At 45.2% G+C, this 23,700-nt stretch overlaps 2 protein-coding genes across 2 annotated transcripts in view; both read right to left on the bottom strand.

Moving 5' to 3' along the window:
* Positions 1-23,700, bottom strand: part of TENM4 (teneurin transmembrane protein 4) — a 1,459,233-nt gene that overhangs the window by 1,346,744 nt on the left and 88,789 nt on the right. The gene's annotated exons all lie outside the window — the stretch shown is intronic.
* LOC118085096 (taste receptor type 2 member 40-like) lies at positions 17,925-18,836 on the bottom strand. The gene has a single exon (XM_035115389.2). The coding sequence runs from the start codon at positions 18,834-18,836 to the stop codon at positions 17,931-17,933; it is 906 nt and encodes a 301-aa protein (XP_034971280.2). The 3' UTR covers positions 17,925-17,930.

Raw genomic sequence — 23,700 nt, 5'->3', positions numbered from 1 at the left:
CAACCCTGCCAGCTGAAATCCCGTTACCTGCAATGCAACAACCTGAATCACCACATTTGAAATGAATGAGGCTTGTAATGCCTCGGGGATAATATTTTAGTGGCTGAAAAAAATTGACATTACATACATTCGGAATATCTATAATCCCATGGTGATGCACACAGCATAAGGATCAGCAGCTGCAGTCCTCTAGGAAACGTGGCTTTGAAAATTTGTGTGTATGTGTGATACAGTGGCAAACGAAACAGAAATGGTAAATTCTTAAAGCAAAACATTGCAGCTTCCTCCTCCTTATCAGTTGCCCGGATAAAAACCATGCTGTTTCCAAGATGGCTGTTTAATGCTTTCTTTACTATTTTTCTAAATAATAATAACAATAATAATTCCTCTACCTATTTCTAGTGTCCAAACTTTGACTGCTGTTTCATATGTAGCTGAAATGGCACCACTCATGCACAAAAGGAAGGGAAGTACAACAAAGAAGAGTGAGAAGGAAAATGTGATACAGCAGGAGAGTGGGTTGAAATGTTTGGCAGGGTCAGGCTGAGTGACAGGTGGAGAATATTGAGAATGACAGCTGAGAAGTTGTCAGAAACAGAGAATGAGATGGGACAGCAATTGGGGGGAGGGGAATGAAAACATAGGTAATAGTTAAGGAGGAGACTTGGCTATTTTAGTTTAATGTGCTAGAAAGCTTCTCTTAGGAAGCAGTAGAGGGAGCTAACTTTGAGAGCTGGGATATCCTGGCTTTGTGATGCGCAGCCAAGTATCCTGGGAAAGATATTTTCAAGAAAGACCCAGCCAATTCTTGGATAGAAGAACTGGAAGCGGATGCTGGTAGGATGCCTAAGTTTTCTGTGCGAGGCTCGCAAGGGAGGGCTGTTATCTTTAAGCTCTGCATGTGGGCTTTTTCGGAGACATCTGGCTGGATGTTGTTGGAAACAGAAGGCTGGAGAAGACAGGCCTTTTGGTCTGATCCACCAGGTCTCTTCTGAAATCCTTAATTTGGTTTCTGCCTGGCTGCAGATCTAAACCTCCTGTCCTTCAATCAACGAGGTGCATGACACCATTTCCAGCCCTTAAAAGAGCAGCCGCAGCCTGCCCTCCTGAACAAACTCCACATAATCTTCAGGGTCAGGATCCAGATCATGCCATATGATTTTCAAATGATGGGTGATTCCTGTGGCTGGATGCAACTTGCTCAAGTCAACTACTACAATGCAGTTAGATTTCAATACTCAGAAGAAAAGGGGTTCGGATAGTAGCATGACTCCATGCTCACATGCTGTTGGAACAACAAAGGCAGTTTGCCTAGAGCAGTTTTTCCTCACATTTGGGCCTCCAGCTGTTTTTGGACTACAACTCCCACCATCTCTAGCTACAAGGACCAGTAATCAGGGATTATGGGAGTTGTAGTCCAGAAACAGCTGGAGACCCAAGCCTGAGAACACTGGCCTAGAGCTATGGCCCTTCTTTAGATACACAGACAAACTTCCCCATGGTGCATAAAGACCATCATACATTAGAGCTGATTATTTTCAATTTCAGGACTTGCTGTGATTGACAGAGAAGGACAGCACTGAGAAGGGCAGAAACAAAGGGAGGTCTGAAGTTCCTGATTCCCAAGGCAAATATCAGCACCAAGGTTCAGGACCACGGCTAGCGCTCTTGCAGTATCCAAGTTGTCTCAGCAAAGTTCTGACTAGGTAGACATTGACTGGGGGCTCGCACCCAGTTCTGTCTCCTGACCAGTAATAGGAGTAGTTGGGTCTTCTGCAGTTATTGATTTCCGCAGGGTAATCAGGTTTCACTGTGGAGGATCTCTCCTCAGGGATTTCTTGATTCCCCCAAGGAATCTGTGAAGTAGCCATGAGAGTCTGGCACCAGAGATGACTTCTCAAGGTTCTGCCTTGACATACTTGTTTTATCCAGTTGCCCCCTAGAATGTCCTAATGTGATGGTGCAGCACTGCTGGGATGGGGGCTTAAAGGTTATAAGTGTGTTCATAGAATCCTAGAACTGAAGAGTTGGAAGTTGTCCAAAGGATCATCAAGACAAACCCCCTGCAATGCAGAAATCACAACTAAAGAATCCCTGACAGGTGGCCACCCATCCTCTGCTTAAACACCTCCACTAAAGGAGAGTCTACCACCTGCTGAGGGCATCCATTCCATTGTTGAACAGGTCAGAAGGTTCTTCCTAATGTTTAGTCAGAATATAATTTCTTGTCATTCAAATCCATTGGTCTGGATTCCCTCTGAAACAGTAGAAAACAAGCTTGTTCCATCTTCCCTGCGACAGTCTTCCAGATATTTGAAGATATTTTGGAAGTTGACATTTGTATTTATCCAGAGGCCTCCATGAGCATGAGAGGGATGCTATGCAGCCATTTTGGGCACCTTTATCAAGATATGAATACCAGGATCTCATTTTATACCCCCAAAAGTCTCTATATCTATCATCTATCTATCTATCTATCTATCTATCTATCTATCTATCTATCTATCTATCTATCTATCTCTATCATCTTTAGTACAGCACAAATAATAATAATAATAATAATAATAATAATAATAATAATAATAATAATACAGACACCAGCTGGTGCATACTAAAGAGAAGCTGTGATGCTGTCAAGGTGTCACTCATGAACCCTCAGTTTTGCCAACTCACCTCTGAATTTTTTTTGCCGACAGAGCATTGTGATGGGAGCATTATTTCAGCATAGCATTATTTCAGCATACCCTTAATTCACACCATTATAAAGGATGATTAGCTTGATCCCACTAACAGATCTTGGTCTCAAACCAAGCCCATAGTCAATGCTGAATGAATATTCTTAAAATCTCTCTCCCTGTTCCACCCCATCTAAATTTCCACCAGTCGGTTAACAAGATGGATTACATTTCTTAAGACAGATTCCATTTGAGACATAAAAGATTTACCCTGAAAGATAGCTAGAGAGCACCAGAACATATACACTGTGGTGCAAATATACCCATGGTGACATGTATTCCACGGTGAATGGTGGGATTGCTCTAGACCAGGCATCCCCAAACTTCGGCCCTCCAGATGTTTTGGACTACAATTCCCATCATCCCTGACCACTGGTCCTCTTAGCTAGGGATCATGGGAGTTGTAGGCCAAAACATCTGGAGGGCCGCAGTTTGGGGATGCCTGCTCTAGGATAACAAGGTAGAATATGCAAAGTGCTTTAAATATGCCTCTGTTCAATGTTCTCCCATATTGGTTCCTGAATCATAGCTAGTTTTTTTTAAAGATGCTCACATGTGGTTAAGGTTAGGCAGGGTTGATGGGGCAGGGCAGGGCTGGTGTAAGTCTTGCTGAAAGGGATTCAGCATTGCCTTCAAGGAGATACAGAAGCAGATATCCAAACAACAAACTTTTTAAGCCAAAAAGGTCCCTCTCTTCAAACTGAGCAATGAGTACCAGGGTAGACTCAACTGATACCATTTCTGGGATGCTTTGGGGGAAGCCATAACTGTGTAACATGGTATGATTCTGCTTTGAATGTATTCTGCAGATGGGATCGATGTCTCTCACTCACCTAAATGGAGGACAAAGAGGGATGTATGAATGTATATAGAAACCAGTCTACTGTGCAAAGGTAAATTTTTTATTTATTGTTCCATCAGACATTGTCTCTGGCCCCACCCACCAATTGCATGTGGCTTCTGAAAGCTTGCCCCAAATGGAATGTGGCCCTCAACTTGAAATAGGTTTTGCCACCCCTAGTCAAGGCACATTCCAACGAGCTGACTCAAGATCAAGCAGCTTTGTATTATTATTATTATTATTATTATTATTATTATTATTATTATTAGGATCACATATTTTTTCCAGACTGAGACTTACGGCAGCCAACACCAAGTAACACAACAACAAATAAAATACATTATATCCCATGCATGGATCTTTCATCACAGATGCAGGCTTTTTCACAAAGCAAGGGCGATGGAGAACAACGTAACTTAAGAAACTGAAAAGCCTGCCTCAAACAGAAAGAGCTTGTAAGATGACGTCTTTTGGTACCCTCTTTTTTTCTGCTGTGCTAACAAGCTTATAAAACTGGTGTGCTAGTCACAGCCGAGATGTCTGTAATTGCCACCACATTGAGTACACTCCGTATGATGCCTGCCTAACATATCACTTGCAATAAAGGCAGGAGTCAGAACTTCTTGCTGCTAATAAATAAAGCAGAAGGGAGCAACACCCTGCTATTTCCTTACCTGTATTGTTTTTGTGGAGGTTGTAGCAGCAAAATAAATTAATTGTGAGCTAAGAGGATATGGCCCAAGAGGCATGCTCACGGCTGTTTCATTTCATGGTGGAAGGCATGCATATAACATTTGTTGTTGTTGTTGTTTGTTTGTTTAGTCGTTAAGTCATGTCCGACTCTTCGTGACCCCATGGACCAGAGCACGCCAGTCACTCCTGTCTTCCACTGCCTCCCACAGTTTGGTCAGTCTCATGTTGGTGGCTTCGAGAACACTGTCCAACCATCTCATCCTCTGTCGTCCCCTTCTCCTTGTGCCCTCAATCTTTCCCAACACCAGGGTCTTTTTCCAGGGAGTCTTCTCTTCTCATGAGGTGGCCAAAGTATTGGAGCCTCAGCTTCAGGATCTGTCCTTCCAGTGAGCACTCAGGGCTGATTTCCTTCAGAATGGATCAGTTTGATCTTCTTGCAGTCCATGGGACTCTCAAAAGTCTCCTCCTACAGTTAATGGCCGCTATTAATTGCCATTCAAGACAGGAGTGCCTGGCGTGCTATGGTCCATGGGGTCACGAAGAGTCGGACACGACTAAACGACTAAACAACAACAACAACTATGAGGCCATTCCCCAGTCTGTAGACCCATCTTCCCCAGCCACTGGTCCTGTTAGCTAGGGATCATGGGAGTTGTAGGCCAAAACATCTGGAGGGCCACAGTTGGGGATGCCTGTGCTAGTCTATAGTCATGTGGTGCCCTCTAGTTATTGTTGGACTACAACTTCCATGGGACTGATGCTTCTCATCAACCTCGGAAGGCAAGCCGTCTAGGAGAAGGGAAACTCTGATCCCAAACCTCTTTTGCCCTACTTAGCGCTACATCTTTTTATGAGTTTGAATGGTCCAAACCGAATGCTCTTATAAGTGTGTCACAGTAGTGCTTGCTGTCCCATTCAATGCTGATCTCCTTATCTAGAAAAGGGTGAAACCATGAAGCCAGTCTGCCTGGCTTTTTCTAGCATTGATTAAATTGCTCTCCAGGAGATTTGTTCCCTGTTGGCATTTCTCTCAGCGGGGATTTTTTTCAAGGACAGTTAAGGAACTCAAATGTAATTGCTGCACTTTCCATTAACGTTTTAAAATCCTGTCCTTTAATGCTCACAGTTTCTTGTGTGCATGGATTATCCACAAAGGAGATATACAGATATACAGATAGATAGATAGATGATAGATAGATAGATAGATAGATAGATAGATAGATAGATAGATAGATAGATAGATAGACAGACACATATAGGTGCATGAATAGAAAGAATCGAAGTGCAAACTGCACATGGACAGCAATCTTTTTAGATCCTGGTCATTTCTAGAGGGATAGCCATGCTTTTGGCCAAACTCAGGAATAAAGAGATGAAGCACATAAAATGGATTGAACTCTGGCCACATTTCTTCTTGCATAAAAATGTAAGGTATAATCATGCTTTGCAGTTTCTGTGGCTGCCAAATTACTGGGATTCATCACATGCACAGGTGAAAATGTGTGAATCACGTACAATATCCATCTCTGTGTGTGCCATGCTCAGTCGGTAGAGCATGAGACTTTTAATCTCAGAGTCATGGGTTCAAGTCCTACATTGGGCAAAAGATTCCTGCATTTCAGGGGGTTGGACTAGATGACCCTTGTCTACGATTCTATGATTCTATGTTCTCGATCCAGTGGCCAGAGAATGGTGCTGATTTGAACGGCTGTAGCCTCATCATATGTGCAATTGGCTTCATTGAGCAAAAGCAGCAGGTTCGGTTAACCCACTGGCTGTTCCTTTGCCCATCATAGTTCTGACAACAATATTCAGAAAATTGTTGTCCTTTTCTGGAAAGCCGCCTTCATCAATAGAATAGAAAATCATGATATTTGAAAAAACTTTAATGCGCTCGTGCCCATATACACATCTTCACCCGGAAGCATATTCACAGAGCTGGGCCTCTGCCATTGTTGATTCACATGTGTGTAAGTGTGCAAGCATCCATACTTTAATCCTACATGTCTCTGGGTCAGGAGAACAGGCTAAAAAAAATAGGCAAATAGCTACATGGGAAGTATAGAATAAGCTGCTAAAAACGTGGAACACTGATGTTAAACTTGATCTCCTCCCCCTGCTTAAGTCAGTTATTTATGGTGTTTGTGCAGATTTAATGATGTTTTTTCCCTTGAAAATAAATACACAAAATCAGAGTCTCTCATCAATCCAGCTAAATCTACTCATCCTGCTTTTCAGCAGCACAATGACCTTTTCACGCTGTCTGAGTAATGTGTGCCTTACAACATTCGTAACTGATATAGATTGCTTGTTCTCTCCCTGCATGGTGGCCTCATGATTAATAGCACACTGAGAACTAGCTCCTTGCGCTCAATTCATCACCTGTCATAATTGTTCAGTGGTTAAATTATTATAAATCCGAGACTGTCCTGAGACTGTGAGGTTGACAGGGAAGCAGAGGGCAACCATGTTCTCATGTTGTGTTCAAGACCTACAGCGTGACCCTCAGCTTTGCAATATGCTGGGGACATCGTAATACTGTCTCCAGTATTTTGCAGATTCAGACAACCAGTTGATACCACATTCCTGTAAGTTCTCTCTTCTTCTCCCCCCCCCCCCCGCGGCCATTCAGTAAGTTGTGTTGAAAGGTAGACGCTAAAGGCCAGAGTAAATGGCCATGTTTCTTGCAATTTTCATTGAGAAAATTCCTTCAATTTTTAAAATAAATTACCTGAAAGGTCCACCCCTTAACATAGAATCATAGAGTTGGAAGAGACCACAAGGGCCATCCAGTCCAACCCCCTGCCAAGCAGGAAACACCATCAAAGCATTTTTGACATATGCCTGTCAAGCCTCTGTTTAAAGACCTCCAAAGAAGGAGACTCCACCACACTCCTTGGTAGCAAATTCCACTGCCGAACAGCTCTTACTGTCAGGAAGTTCTTCCTAATGTTTAGGTGAAATCTTCTTTCTTGTAGTTTGAATGCATTGCTCTGTGTCCACTTCTCTGGAGCAGCAGAAAACAACCTTTCTCCCTCCTCTATATGACATCCTTTTATATATTTGAACATGGCTATCATATCACCCCTTAACCTTCTCTTCTCCAGGCTAAACATACCCAGCTCCCTAAGCCGTTCCTCATAAGGCATCGTTTCCAGGCCTTTGACCATTTTGGTTGCCCTCTTCTGGACACGTTCCAGCTTGTCAGTATCCTTCTTGAACTGTGGTGCCCAGAACTGGACACAGTACTCCAGGTGAGGTCTGACCAGAGCAGAATACAGTGGTACTATTACTTCCCTTGATCTAGATGCTATACTCCTATTGATGCAGCCCAGAACTGCATTGGCTTTTTTAGCTGCTGCATCACCTCATGTAGAATGAGTTTTGGAGACAAGCAAACACTTATAACCATTTGAAGTGAAAGGAACAACACAATGAAGGGAGATCTTGCTTTGATTTGATTGGTTCATATTTTGTTTGACTGCCATTTTAGAAAGAAGACTGCAAAGAGGGAACAAGTTAGAACTTAACAAAACTGTAAATGCCATGAAGAGATTGGACACTGAATCATTACCCCAACCCCCCGCCGGCCATGCAGTGCAAACCTATGTAGGTTTGCTGTAACCACTTAGGCACTCCATAGGGTGACCTGTATTCAGAGAAAGGCAGAAGCAGTTCAAAACCTGGGGAGCAGTTGCTGCACTAATTCTTGGCAGGTAGATGCATAGCTGCCAAGTCTCCCGTTTCCCTGGGAAATCCCCGTTTTTCCAGCTGTTCCTAGCTGAAAAAACAGATTTTTTTTGTTTTTTCCCGGTTTATTCTGGTGGCAGCCATTTTGGAACTGGGCAGAGCATGCTCAGAAGCGTCTTTCGATGCTGCTCTGCCAATTCCAAAATGGCTGCAGTGCGACTTCCGGTCTGCTATTTCCGGCCCGGTCCCTTATTTCTCTGACAGCAACTTGGCAGGTATGGGTAGATGATTGTTGCCTTCTAGGAGCCAGAAGGGGGCATCAGCATGGAGGTCAGTGCCATGCAAAAGTACCATCAGGAGTCCTGAATTAACTCTGCCAGTCTGTTTGCATAGTCCTGAACTTCCCTCTGCCTCCCCATCCCAGTAAGCAACGATGATGCACCTACTGGAAAAACAAAATTAAAAAATTCCTTCCAGCAGTACCTTAGAGACCAACTAAGTTTGTTATTGGTATGAGCTTTTGTGTGCAGGCACACTTCTTCACCTACTGGAAAGCCAACAGAGCTGCTCCCCCACATCTGATGAGATGATTCTATAATAATAATAATAATAATAATAATTTATTTCCCGCCCATCTGGCTGGGTTTCCCCAGCCACTCTGGGCAGCTTCCAACAGAAGAATAAAATACAATAATCTATTAAACATTAAAAGTCTCCCTAAACAGGGCTGCCTTCAGATGTCTGTCTGGTAGTTGTTTTTCTCTTTGACATCTGGTGAGAGGGTGTTCCACACGGCGGGTACCACTACCGAGAAGGCCCTCTGCCCAGTTCCCTGTAACTTGGCTTCTCTCAATGAGGGAACCGCCAGAAGGCCCTCGGCGCTGGACCTCAGTGTTCGTGCAGAACGATGGGGTGGAGACGCTCCTTCAGGTATACTGGACCGAGGCCGTTTAGCACCAACACTTTGAATTGTGCTTGGAAACGTACTGGGAGCCAATGTAGGTCTTTCAGGACCAGTGTTATGTGGTCTCGACGGCAGCTCCCAGTCACCAGTCTACCTGCCACGTTCTGGATTAGTTGTAGTTTCCGGGTCACCTTCAAAGGTAGTCCCACGTAGAGCGCATTGCAGTAGTCCAAGCGAGAGATAACTAGAGCATGCACCACTTTAGCGAGACAGTCCGCGGGCAGGTAGGGTCTCAGCCTGCATACCAGATGGAGCTGATAGACAGCTGCCCTGGACACAGAATTGAGCTGCACCTCCATGGACAGCTGTGAGTCCAAAATGACTCCCAGGCTGTGCACCTGGTCCTTCAGGGGCACAGTTACTCCATTCAGGACCAGGGAGTCCCCCACACCTGCCCACCTCCTATCCCCCACAAACAGTACTTCTGTCTTGTCAGGATTCAACCTCAATCTGTTAGCGGCAATAATAGTCATAATAATAATAATAATAATAATAATAATAATAATAATAATAATAATAATAATAAAGGTGCAAATGCCTTGGTACTCAAACAACTTGAACCCAAACACTGCAAACCCAGAATTAAGTGTTCTGGTTTGCGAACCTTTTTCGGAAGCCAAACATGCTCCGTTTTGAGTGTTACACTTCCGTTTTGAGTGTTACGCTGAGGTCTGTCTGTTTTTGCTATTTATTCTTTTGGTTTTGTGGCTCTCTTTTTTTGTTTTTGTGACTGTGTGGAACCCAGTCAGCTCCTGATTGATTGATTGATTGATTGTGTGACTGCAGTACATTGTTTACTGCTTTCTTTTTATGGATCAATGGTCTTGTTAGAGAGTAAAATTCATCTTAAAACTGCTGTTTTAGGGGTTGTTTTTAAAAGTCTGGAATGGATTAATCCATTTTGCATTACTTTCTATGGGAAAACGTGCCTTGGTTTTGGAACAGACTTTCAGAACGGATTAAGTTTGAGAACCAAGGTATCACTGTAATAAAACACTGCACAGAAAGAATCACACCAGGATTACTTTTTCACAGTGTTTTATCCATGGGCATGTATGCATCAGTAACACAGAGGGGAAAGAGAGTCATGAATGAACTGTACGAATTGAAAGCTGCGACAATCCATGAATGAACAGCACTCTATATAAATATTGGTGTTTTGTTTTTGTTTTTAAATGGGACTATGGAAAGTTTCTAAAGCATTGATTCTATTTTGCAAACAAGGTCAGGTGGTCCTGAACTCCAAGATCTGGTAAGAAATATGGATGGAGAGAAATGATTTTGTGAGCACCTGAGCTCTATACAGCCCAAAGTAAATGCCTTTTGCATTCTTGATTGTATCAGGTTACAGGTAGGTAGCCGTGTTGGTCTGGATCGAAGTAAAATATTTTATTTTACTTGATTGTATCAATCCAACACAGTATATTTGATATCTAGCAAATCATTTTGAGTTCTATGGATGGGGGGGGGGAATCCACCACAACCCACCTTCAGGATTGTATTCAACTAACTTCTACTCAGCGTAGATCCATTGAAATAATTGGACTCAACTTAGTAGTAGCAATTAATTTCAGTGAACCTGCTCTGAGTAAATGCTGCTTGAGTACAACTCTCAAAGTTCTACTAAAGTCAAAGTTCTTATTAAAAGCGTGATGCAGAAAATTAGCTTCTCTCAGCCAGCAGAGGGAGCAGCAAGTAATAGATGGATGAGAAGGAAGATTCCTTGCTGGGCAAGTCCTAGATCACAATGCCACCTTTCTGCTATCATCATGTAATACATGAGCTTGGGAAACAGATATTTGCCCAAAGCTATGAGATGAAAACATAGTTGAGTAAGACCATGAGTTCAGGGCAAAGTCCAATGCACCATCTGTTAGAGTGGGCTGGCAGAAGTTATCATTCTATGGAGTCCATTTGCAGAATTATGGAAGCATTTTTTAAAAAAAAAAGAAAAGAAATCCCTACAGTGATGCTAATGGAAAATGTATCACAATCCTAATCCTGCCACAAAAGAAACTATTGTCCTAGTTCATGTTCCTCATGATATTATATTAAGAGGAAGAGGAAGAGGAAGAGGAGGAGGAGGAGGAGGAAGAGGAAGAGGAAGAGGAAGAGGAAGAGGAAGAGGAGGAAGAAGAAGAAGAAGAAGAAGAAGAAGAAGAAGAAGAAGAAGAAGAAGAAGAAGAAGAAGAAGAAGAAGAAGAAGAAGAAGAAGAAGAGGAATTTGGATTTGATATTCTGCTTTATCACTACCCTAAGGAGTCTCAAAGCAGTGAACAATCTCCTTTCCCTTCCTCCCCCACAACAAACACTCCATGAGGTGAGTAAGGCTGAGAGACTTCAGAGAAGTGTGACTAGCCCAAGGTCACCCAGCAGCTGCATGTGGAGGAGCGGGGACGCGAACCCGGTTCCCCAGATTAGGAGTCCACTGCTCTTAACCACTATACCACACTGGCCCTCCATTGATTAACTATCAATGGATTGCTATGTGGACATTCTGGTCAATATAGTAATATTGTAAACTGAAGGAGAAGGATATTAATATTCATTGACCTGAAATGTGATAAGTGGGGAGCTGTAATGGAAAACCTTGATCCTAAACCTTTGATGCCTTGCGGGATATCTTCGGAAGAAGAAAAGGCTAAGGAATGAACCCTACACAAATACAGATTGGAGTCCGTAAGGCGGTTGGATGGCGTCTTGTACGCCTCCTTCCGGCAACTCCTGCAGCCAAGCTGGTGTCAAATCTTCTTCTCTGCTTTCCTTCCCAGGACCTCCATACACACTGTCCAGGCTTGCATCCTGGAGAGGTCACTTTGGTGCTGCTAATGCAGCCGTTTGCCGTCACCCCCAGAAGCGCACTCTGTTGTCTCTTGAAACAGGCAGCGGCATAATTAGCCGCTCGAGTGCCGGGTGCAACATGAGCCACCCATGGGGGTGGAGCGCACTGCATGGAGCCTCTCCGCCACCTCCCCCTCAGCTGCCATTTCAGGTAGCGTGACATCTGCAGGCGGCTAAACCACCACGTCACTCTCAGGAGGGACGCGTGGCTCGAACACACTCCAGGCCCCGCAGTAAGTGCCGGCCCCCACAATGTGGGACCTAGTGCCAGCCAAAAGGTTTTGTGAGCCCCCTCCTTTAAACAAAAAACACTCATATTTTTGTCACACACCCCCTCAGTGATGACACCCGGGACCCCTCTCACCCCCCTTCTTCCTCCACCACTGGAGACAGACGGATGTCTTTTGACTATATATCAATAAAAACATATATCTTTAAAATAAATCTCCAATAGTCCTTGGGGGAATTTGTTTATCTCAGGTGAATTTTGTACATTCCCTGGACTTTATGCATAATCTCCAACAGGTTTCGGGTAACGTGTATATCTCAGGCATAGGCAAACTCAGCCCTCCAGATGTTTTGGGACTACAACTCCCATCATCCCTAGCTAACAGGACCAGTGGTCAGGGATGATGGGATGTGTAGTCCCAAAACATCTGGAGGGCTGAGTTTGCCTATGCCTGGCATATCTCAACTGCATTTCGTGCCTTCTCCAGGCAATATGCACTTTCTCCAGTCAGTATGCCTAGTCTCTAGGAATGCCTAGTCTCTAGGAAAGTATGCCTAGTCAGTATGCCTAGTCTCTAGGAAACTCCCCCCACATCACTTTTTGAATAGTATGTAACCTTCACCACACAGGCTACTTCTTGCCCATTGCTTGGTCATCTATGGCAGTGTTTCCCAACCTTGTGCCTCCAGCTGCTTTCGGACTACAATTCCCATCATTCCTGACCACTGGTCTTGCTAGCTAGGGATGATGGGAATTGTAGTCTCAAAACATCTGGAGGCACAAGGTTGGGAAACACTGATCTATGGTACAGACTTTTTATTTTATTTTTAACCACACAAAACATGCTGGTAGGATTGGGGGGGGGATGCATCTGACACCCATGGTTTGGCCCACACTTCTGTGCTTGCAACCATTGTCCCATATGCTCTTGCCCAGGAAAAGCATTTGTCCTGATTTCATTACAAATGCAACTTTACATCGGCAGGAAAATTCCATTGTGCTGACCTCATTTGATCAGATATATTTGGCTGGTGGCAGCCTTGAATGGCTGCACCATCCTACTCTAATGAGAAACCCATGATACCTCGGACGATATGTCAAATAATCCCTCCAGCAGCACCTTAACTAATGACCACTTGAAATTTTTGAGAAGGCCAGTGCATCAGCCAACCGTATCATTGTCTCTAACCAACTTGGTTTGATTAGCATCCCCTTGACTCTCTCCGGAGGGAAGCTTAAACTGATATTGCAAAATTAATGCATGGGTTGGAGATGGAAATATTAGCATGAAAAGGTGCTCCAGATGAATTATATTCAGAGGCTGCTCAAATTGTCAAGAGTCTTTCAAGATAGTGACAAATGAAGCAACCGGTGTTCCTCAACCGCACCAAAGTAGGAGAGTTCAAAATCTATACAGTGGTGCCTCGCTAGACGAAATTAATTCATTCCACGGGTCTTTTCTTATAGCGAAAAATTCGTCTAGCGAATCCCATAGGAATGCACTGATTTTTTTTACTTTTTTTGCCCATAGGAACGCATTAATTGAATTTCAATGCATTCCTTTGGGAAACCGCGATTCGCTAGACGAATTTTTCGTAAAACGCATTCGTCTAGCGAGGCAAGCTCCGCTCGAAAAATCCTTTCGTTAAGCGGAAATTTCGTTAAGCAGGGCATCCGTTAAGCGAGGCACCACTGTATATATAAAAATGTAAAAATCGTGAAAGTGCGTGTTCCACTTTTCTCCGTAACCGCTTGACTGATCGTCCTGAAATTTTGACACAACGATCCAGGCCACTCCCCGAGCGTTGTTGGGGACAAAAATCCCTCAAATTTCGCATCTAGCCAGGTAGAAACCTGGTTTTCCACCAAGTCAAACAGCGCCCTCAAGTGGCGCTCCCTTCCTGTGAAATCTAAGCCACACCCACAAACCAAATGATATCATCAACCAAGCAACTGAAACTACCAAGACGGCCATTATCAGAACCCTAGGCCCCTGCCATAGCTGCCAAGTTTTCCCTTTTCTCGCGAGGAAGCCTATTCAGCATAAGGGAAAATCCCTGTAAAAAAGGGATAACTTGGCAGCTATGGCCCCTGCCAGGCTCCTAGGGAGAGGACAAGCACATGGATCACAGGAGGCAGCATGGCCTTTGATTTATGTAGGCCCCTGCACAGGAAGGGGTTTTTACTTTACCATTTAGCACCACTACCCCCCCAATCACCCACCAAATAACCAACATTGCCAAGTGGAGTAGGGGCCTGCCTGGGGGTGGGGTGGGGGCCGAATAGGGAGCAGGGATACGTAATGGGTCAGAACAGGGGGGGAGGAGTCACAGGGATGAAACTTGCCCTCTCCACAGTATCTCGCCTCGACTCAGGGGGACTCTGAGGCTCAGGGGGATCTGAAGGGGGGGCTATTACCCTCCATTTCACATATACTACGACTGATTGCAAGCATCTGCGTCTTTTTTTAAAAAAACAACAACCATGCACTTTCTCTCCCCAGTTTAAGTCCTCAGATATTTGCAGTGCCCAATTTCCCCCCCCCTCAATTTACAATCCCCTACCTTCCCCTTGCCACTTCCTGGATTTTTTATGGAACTGAACAACTCGGGTGCTTCAGAACGCGCCTTCTGTTGCCAGGCCCTTGCAGGGCCAGACAGAGGCCCAGGCCAGGTAGATAATGTAGCCCTGTTTTTAACCCTTTTGTTACTTTTTTCATTTTACTGATTGTGAATATGCTTACCGATGCCCCCTTTTCAATTCTGTGCCAAGTGGCCCATATGGCCCCCTCCTTCTGTCTGGGCCTGTCTGTTGCTACGGGGCTGTGGGACTTCGCTATTTGACTCCCCCCCCCCCGTCCGGATTTTTAAAGTAGTTCTCTGGGTCCCAGGGCGCATCACCACCCCCGATCCTTTATCTAAATATATAGAAATGTTCACGATGCGTGCGCAGGGGCCAGTGTATGGAGATACAGGGGGGAGGGGACAACAGAGGGCTCAGACAAAAGTAAATACTGGGAAATGGAACCCAGAAACTGACAGCTCCTTCTCCAAGGGTGGGGGCCAATGTAGGAAGATACCGGGGGTAGGGGCCAACACTCCCCAGGGACAACAGAGGGCTCAGACAAAAGTGAATGCTGGGAAATAGAACCCAGAACCTAACAGTTGCTTCTCCAAGGGTGGGGGCCAAGGTATGGAGATACATGGGGGAGTGGCCAACACTCCCCAGGGACAACAGAAGGCTCAGACAAAAGTGCATGCTGGGAAATAGAACCTAGAAGCTGACAGTTCCTTTTTGAAGGGTGGGGGCCAAGGTATGGAGATACATGGGGGAGGGGCCAACACTCCCCAGGGACAACAGAGGGAAGGGTATCCTACTGAAACACAGGGATGAGCTGGGGTGGAGGGAGGAGGGGCAGGATACGTCATGGGTCGGGACAGGGTGGGTGGGGGGAACACAGGAAAGAACCACAGCAACGCGTGGCCGGGTCAGATAGTAGTACAATAAAATAATACAAAATAGATAGTGCTCTTTACCCTCTTTACCCTGATTTTTAGGACCCTGATTTTTAGGACCCGCACAACTTTTGTGGGTCCGTTGGTTTAATCTGTTTTTAATGTTGCATTTTAAATTGTTCCAATCTGCCATGGAACCTTAGGGTGAAGAGGAGGTAATAAATTATAATACATTATATCAAAATGTTGTATCTGAACATTGCAAAATAGCCTCAGGTGCGCAGCCAATTGCCCCCACCCCTGTTTTACAGTGCAAGCCTATATGTGTCTACTCATAAATAAGTTCTACTGAATTCAATTGGTTGGATTCTTAGGTAAATATATAAAATGAGCCAGTCAGTGTGGTACAGTGGTTAGTGTGTTGGTCTAGGAACTGGGAGATCAGGGTTCAAGTCTCCACACAGCAATGAAGCTGGCTGGGTGCCCTTGGGCCGGTCACTGTTCCTATTTCTATATTACACTTCCAGCAAAGGTTAGGCTTTAATTTCTATATTCTGGCGAGCTTCACGGGTATTAGGTACCATCTATAATGCATCTTAATGAAATGCTCTGTTTTTCAAAGTGGTTTGTGAAACAGTTTTATTGAGCAAAAAGTGCATACAAAAATATGCAGTTTAGATTTTTAAAAGGGTCTAAACCACTGAGCCTCTTGGGCTTGCCAATTGGAAGGTCGGCAGTTCAGGGGTCCTTTTTACCTAGATTTTTAATATATATTTTTTAAAAAATGCATATATTGCTGACAAATGCACTGGAAATGCATATTTTGCTTTTCACAAGGATCTATTTTTATGTTTGAAGTCATAGGGTCATTCAACTGTAGAGTTGGAAATCCAAACAAAATCTCTAATTGTGGACTTTTCATCTGCACAAACCAGAATGAAACGGAATTGTGAATGAACTCCGGTGAAATGGAAACGGCGTGGAATTAGTTGCTCAGCCAATCCATAGCCTCTGTAGCTATAGGTGGGAGGAGGCCACTCTTCAAGTAACCCATAATTTGGTGCACCTGGCAAAGCTATAGCTATACACCTGCTATTTATCTAAGAACAGGAAGTAGCCTCGAAATAATATTGCAATCTCTTTAAATGCAAATCTGGGGAGCACTTCACTCTGGAATCCACACCCTGCCTTAGACAAACTGTAACATCCTCCTTCGACCCAACAGTAACAACATTTGACTAATTGCTCCATAGTAATGGTATGCCCAGGGACCCAGGTGGCGCTGTGGTTAAATCACAGAGCCTAGGGCTTGCTGATCAGAAGGTCGGCGGTTCGAATCCCTGTGACGGGGTGAGCTCCCGTTGCTTGGTCCCAGCTCCTGCCAACCTAGCAGTTCGAAAGCACATCAAAATGCAAGTAGATAAATAGGAACTGCTACAGCGGGAAGGTAAATGGCGTTTCCATGTGCTGCTCTGGTTTGCCAGAAGCGGCTTTGTCATGCTGGCCACATGACCTGGAAGCTATACGCCGGCTCCCTCGGCCAATAATGCGAGATGAGCGCGCAACCCCAGAGTCGGTCACGACTGGACCTAATGGTCAGGGGTCCCTTTACCCTTTACCTTTTAATGGTATGCCCAGGAGCTCAACTTCTGTTTGATCTGCTTACATGCTGCCAGTTAAGGCTGGCAGTGCCCCACCAATCTCAGTCCCCTTTTAGCTAGTTCGGCTTTGTCAGCAAAATTCAGGGTTAGGGTGGAAGACTGTATCTGCATGGCAGAGCACCTGCTTTTCATATAGAGCCTTGCATTAAAATTTCCCTGGCATCTCCTGCTAAAACCTTCAAAAGAATTGTAGCCAATCAGTGTAGACAGTACTGTGGTCAGACTTGTATAAGACAGTTTCCTTGGGTTATTTTATTTAGACTTAAAATCAAATTTTTAAAAATGTACAGGCTAGTTATTGGGATCAGAGTCCTGTTTTTGCTTACAATAACAGCAGCAACCATTTAATAGATCATTAATAATTTTAACTCTTTAAATACCATAAACGATTTTGTGTTTTTTGTAAAAAAAAAAAGCCCTATATCCAAAGCATCCCTTATTTGAAAAAAATGAACTTGCTTTTTTAAAAAATGTGAATGAGAACCAATGTGGTGTAGTGGTTAGAGTGTCAGACTAGGACCTGGGAGACCGGGGTTCAAATTCCCCCACTCAGCCATGAAGCTCACTGGGTAACCGTGGGCCAGTCACTGCCTGTGAGCCTAACCTAACTCACAGGTTGCTATGAGGATAAAACTGGAGGCAATAACCTTTAGCTCGTTGGAGAACAGGCGGGATATAAATGCAAAATAAAATAAAATATATAAACTATACGAATGCACATTTGCGAGCACATTTAAAATGGTTCTAAGCAGTTTTCCTTCCTCAAATTCTTTTCGGCCCCAGTTCCCACCAAAGCAACTGATTCTGTCTTTATGAATCACCTAACAGCATTTCATGTAAAATAGCATGTTTTTGAGTGCCAGCTTCAGTCTAACATTCAGGAGAATCAAAAGAATGGAATGGATCGAAGGACATACAGCAATCACCAGTGAACAGATATAATCTTTCCATCTGCTCCTCGCTTGGCAGGAAGGCGTTCCCAGCAGCATCTCGGCCACAAAGCTGCAAATGTAGAGCATCAGGAAAGAGATCAGAGATTTGATGGCAGTGATGTGAGCGTCGGTCCTCAGGTCCTTGTTGTCCGTCGCACCGTGTCTCATCTCCTTGGTGTGTCTCCACAGAGATGCAATGAGCAAGGTGGACGATGCCAGAAAGAACAGAAGCGGGATGACTGCCCACGTCAGGAACATGACGAAACCCTTGAAGTAGGAGATGGTCCCGGCGGGGCTGTCGAAGGTGGCATTTCTCAGAAGACTCCTGGTTGAGTTGCAGAGGTGGGCGCTATAATCCATCCAGATGAAAGGGAGGGAAGCGATCAAAGAGACCAGCACCGAACCCAGCAGAATCTGCGGGACCATCCTGACGATTCTCAGCTTGATTAGCAGGAAGTGCCGCTGGGTGAAAGTGCTGATCTTGGCACAGTAGAACATGCTGAGACACGCGGCAAACCAGAGGCAAGCTGTGCTGGCCAAAACCAGGAGGACGGAGTGCACTCTGATCACTTCCCACTGGTGCATCTTCGGTAAGAGGGCAGCGTGCAGGGTGGTTCCCTGGAGAAGAAGCCGAGATGAACAGAGGCAGACCAGGATCACGTCGCAAGTGGGCAGCTTTTTCCTTTTTGCCCAGTCTGTGTAGCCAACAGCCACAATGAACGCACTGGCAGCCATGCCCACAGCGCCCTGGCTCATGATTATGACTTGGAAGGTTTTGTGAACAGAATCTGACATCCTGGCACTCACCCTTGCCTGTGTTTCTGCCTTGGTGATATCCACAGACAATCAGAGATTGGGAGGACAATCCTGTCAAGGATCTTCACGGGTAGCATGTAGCTCTGATCATGTTCAGAAACACTAGACAGGCCAATGTGAAGCACTGGTATTACCTTGTTCCATCAGTCCTACAGCCTTCCATTCTTTTGGGATCCAGCCAGAGCACATGCATTGTCCACACAAAAATTCTCGTTCTCCTGGTCCAGGAAGTCGCCTGAAATCTATACTGTGTGTTTTATTCTGGTGTTGTTTCAGGGCATGCAAATGACTGGTATGATTTCCAATTTGGCTTTAATCCTAGCCTTTCTCCTGAACACACATTTGCAAGATGCATCTGCTCAAACACATCTCTTGTTACTTTCACCCCTTCCTGCTGTCCATTCTCTTCCTATAGTTATACTTTAGATTCTAAGATCTTCAGGGCTACAAACTATGTGTGTTTTCCCCCTTATGCTATAAAAAAGGGAGGATTGAGAATACCCCTCCTTCATGATCCTATTTGCAGCCCACCAAAAATTGGTGTGTGTGTGTGTGTGTGTGTGTGTGTGTGTGTGTGTTGGGCTGTTTTCATGTATGATTATGAGGAGGAAACTTATCAGAGGAATTCCTTGGGGCTGGTGACTGATCTATCGCCCCCTCCCGGTGCTCTGTTCCTGGGGGTGGGGCATCCTTTACCCTGACCAACTTTTCCTCCAAAATATCATTTGGGCCATAGGGGGATGGGGAGATATGGTAAACCCATCAGAGATGCAAGAGAAAATTTCAGGCCCTCCAAAAATATTTGTAGTTCCCAAAAGAGAAGAGGGAGTTTTGCACTCTCCTGCCCATGCAAAAAAATAAATAAAAATAAACCAGCCCATATGTTCAAAAGTTTGGCCAGACCAAACTTTGGTGGTGATAAAATTGAGCTCTGATGTTGGGCTGCTTTGACCCATCTGCCTGCCAGAAGAGACTGTGTAGGCAAACAGGCATGATGGTTGTGTTATACCTCCAATTTCAGAGGCAATATACCTCTGAACACCAGTTGATGGAAATCAGAAGTTGTGAGGGTGCTGTTGCACTCGGAACGTAAGAAGAGCGCTGCTAGATCAGGTCAAAAGCCCACCTGGTCCAGCATCCTGTTCTCAGAGTGGCCAACTAAATGCCTGTGGGAAACCAGGGAGCAGAACATGAGCACAAGAACACTCTCCCCTCCCGCAGTTCCCAGAAACTGGTATTCGGAAGCATTGCTTCCTCCAACTGTGGAGGCAGGGCATGATCTTCATGGCTAGTAGCCACGGATAGCCCTCTCCCCTGGTCCTTTGTCTCACCCTCTTTTAAAACCATCTAGGTGAAGAGGTGAAGATGGGAACAAATCAATGGCTGTTCCCATCTGCTATCCCGAGTCCTGTTGGTGTCATTACCCATGTGCAAGTGGATGAATGGTCAAAGGCCTGGAAACGATGCCTCATGAAGAACGGCTTAGGGAGCTGGGGATGTTTAGCCTGGAGAAGAGAAGGTTAAGGGGTGATATGATAGTCATGTTCAAATATATAAAAGGATGTCATATAGAGGAGGGAGAAAGGCTGTTTTCTGCTGCTCCAGAGAAGCTGACACGGAGCAATGGATTCAAACTACAAGAAAGAAGATTCCACCTAAACATTAGGAAGAACTTCCTGACAGTAAGAGCTGTTCGGCAGTGGAATTTGCTGCCAAGGAGTGTGGTGGAGTCTCCTTCTTTGGAGGTCTTTAAGCAGAAGCTTGACAGTCAAGAATGCTTTGATGGTGTTTCCTGCTTGGAAGTGGGTTGGACTGGATGGCCCTTGTGGTCTCTTCCAACTCTATGATTCTATGATTCTATGAATGCCTCTGATAACTTTCACCAAGTCATGCTGCTCACACATGTTGTAAGGAGTACCACGAGTATTTGCAGGGGCCAGGTCCTGAGTGCACTGAGGAGTTGCAGAACCAGGCCCTTGCTGTGTTTGTCTTGGGAGAGTTGGGTGTGGCCTGACAGGTGTGGCCGGATCAGGAGATGTGCAGGACCGGGAGGCAAGCCCAAGAGGAGTATATTTTATTCCCCTGATCATTTGCCACAGCCACGTGGTTTATACTCTGCTGTTGATGGTTCCTGTTTTTGTTCCTGATCATGCTCCAGTTCCTGATCCTACTTTAGTGCTCCTGTCCTTGATCCTTTTCCTTCTCCTGTTCCAATTTCTGTTCCTGTGTTCTGTTCCTCATCAAGTTTCCATCCTCCATTGAACTGCTATTTTAGAAGACATCTGAATCATAGAATCATAGAGTTGGAAGAGACCACAAGGACCATCCAGTCCAACCCCTTGCCAAGCAGGAAACACCATCAAAGCATTCTTGACATATGCCTGCCAAGCCTCTGCTTAAAGACCTCCAAAGAAGGAGACTCCACCACACTCCTTGGTAGCAAATTCCACTGCCGAACAGCTCTTACTGTCAGGAAGTTCTTCCTAATGTTTAGGTGGAATCTTCTTTCTTGTAGCTTGAATCCATTGTTCCGTGTCTGCTTCTCTGGAGCAGCAGAAAACAACCTTTCTCCCTCCTCCATATGACATCCTTTCATATATTTGAACATGGCTATCATATCACCCCTTAACCTTCTCTTCTCCAGGCTAAACATACCCAGCTCCCTAAGCCATTCCTCATAAGGCATCGTTTCCAGGCCTTTGACCATTTTGGTTGCCCTCTTCTGGACACGTTTAACTGTGGTGCCCAGAACTGGACACAGTACTCCAGGTGAGGTCTGACCAGAGCAGAATACAGTGGTACTATTACTTCCCTAGATCTGAAGGCAGCCCTGTTTAGGGAAGCTTTTAATGTTTAACAGACCTTTGTATTTTAATATTTTGTTGGAAGCCACCCAGAGTGGCTGGGGAAACCCAGCCAGGTGGGTGGGGTTGTTAATATATCATCATCATCATCATTATCATTGCCACCATCCATACCTTGGTCCTGGTGTGTCAGGTCTGGACGGCTGCCGCCTACAACCCAGACCGTGACACATGTTGGGTGGTTTTTGAGTTCCTTGCAGATGCTTGGATTTAATGAAGTTGTGGCCTCAACTCCATTAATGTCTCATCCATTCATTCCCTGGGGAAAGCGAGACTGGCAAAAGTCAAGAGGATGACAAGAGAGAGAATGGAGTGGGGAGAGTCATTTGTGGCATATAAGGGAGGAGAACAAGTACTTTTCACACAGAGCACAGTTAAAATTATTGGGCTCACTGTCACAAGACGTGATGGTTGCTCAGGTGGCTTCAAGAAGGTCTTAGGCAAATTCATGGATGTTGTGGAGTTGAGAACCTGCCCCCCTGCCTTGGGGGCAGTCCAGCTTCTCCCTACTCCCTTCCATCCAAACCTAAACCTTGAGTGAGGGCATTTTCAAGATCTGAATGCGCGCGCGCACACACACACACACACACACACATCCTGGGATGGGGCAACTATTGCTTAATCCCCTGTGTCACAGTCCGGTCGACGGGCAGTTGAAGCCCTGGCTGGGGACGTCAGGACCAGAGGCAAGATGGAGGTGTAGAAGCAGGAACAGGTGCAGGGCTGAGGGTCCAGTAGCAGGCAGTCACAGGGTTAAGGAGCAAGGCAGAGGCGAAGGTCTGGGAGTCAAGGAGCAAGGCATCAGCAAGGCAAAGGTCCAAGGGTCGAGGATCAAGGCGTCGGCAAGGCAAGGGTCCAAGGAGCAAGAGGCCAGAGGCAACCAGGCAGGGATAGTGTTGCTGTGGCAAAGAGCTGAAGGGAAATGCTGAGCTTTTATCCCTCCCAGCTCCTGCCACCAGGTGCAGTGAGGTATCAAGTGGCCTCACCTGAGTGGCCACTCCTTGCTTCTCCAGCACAAGCTGAGGTAGGCCCCAGCCCTGCAAAGCACTACAGGCCCCAGAGCCTGACTCCTGCCCATACTCCTGACACCCTGCCCCAAGTCACCGCTGAGCATTTTTAAAGCCACCTTTCCCTTTATTTCCCCTTTTTTAAATGCCATGACATGAATGAGAGGTTTAGAACGCAGCAGGAAAGATCACTGGACTTTCCAGAATATAGTCTACCTGCCAGGTTCCAGTTTCGAAGCTTTATTAAGAGGAAGGAGAAAGGCAAAGAAACAAAAGAGTTTATTCTCTAAATATCCTATACCAGACAACTGAACATAGGTGCTGAAGCTCACATGCATCGTCCATGACATTCTGAGATGACAAAGTGAAGGCAAGCGGATAAGAATGGATGGCACATAGTAAGCCTCATTTTCATCCCTGGAGACTCAGGGGAGAGGGCTGGCAGAAGGAAGAGAATCCACCTCTGGATGTGATGCTTGCTGTGTATTTGGTGCATGTTGTTCCAGCAAGTACACAGAGGGGAACAAGCCGCTGATGTTTTTTCCAACTTGGTTCTCAGGAAGTTCTCAGGAAGGGTGGTGCATAGAATAGAGGACATGCATTCTTTGAAATTGAGAATCTAGACCAGGGGTCAGCAAACTTTTTCAGCAGGGGGCCGGTCCACTATCCCTCAGACCTTGTAGGGGGTGGTGGACTATATTTTGAAAAAAACATATGAATGAATTCCCATGCCCCCAAATAACCCAGAGATGTGTTTTAAATAAAAGAACACATTTTACTCATGTGAAAACACCAGGCAGGCCCCACAAATAACCCAGAGATGCATTTTAAATATAAGGACACATTCTACTTATGTAAAAACATGCTGACTGTCCGCAGGCTGGATTTAGAAGGCGATTGGGCCGCATCCGGCCCCCGGGCCTTAGTTTGGAGTCCCTGGTCTAGATATTTTTATTCTTAGTTTTTCTCTGC

Source organism: Zootoca vivipara, chromosome 4 (assembly GCF_963506605.1).
Source record: "Zootoca vivipara chromosome 4, rZooViv1.1, whole genome shotgun sequence".
Classification (NCBI taxonomy): Eukaryota; Metazoa; Chordata; class Lepidosauria; order Squamata; family Lacertidae; genus Zootoca; species Zootoca vivipara.
This window is presented reverse-complemented; position numbering and strand designations above follow the sequence as displayed.

Bases quoted from the DNA above. Each gene is read 5' to 3' on its own strand.
- LOC118085096 (XM_035115389.2), bottom strand. From the start codon at position 18,836: ATGTCAGATTCTGTTCACAAAACCTTCCAAGTCATAATCATGAGCCAG.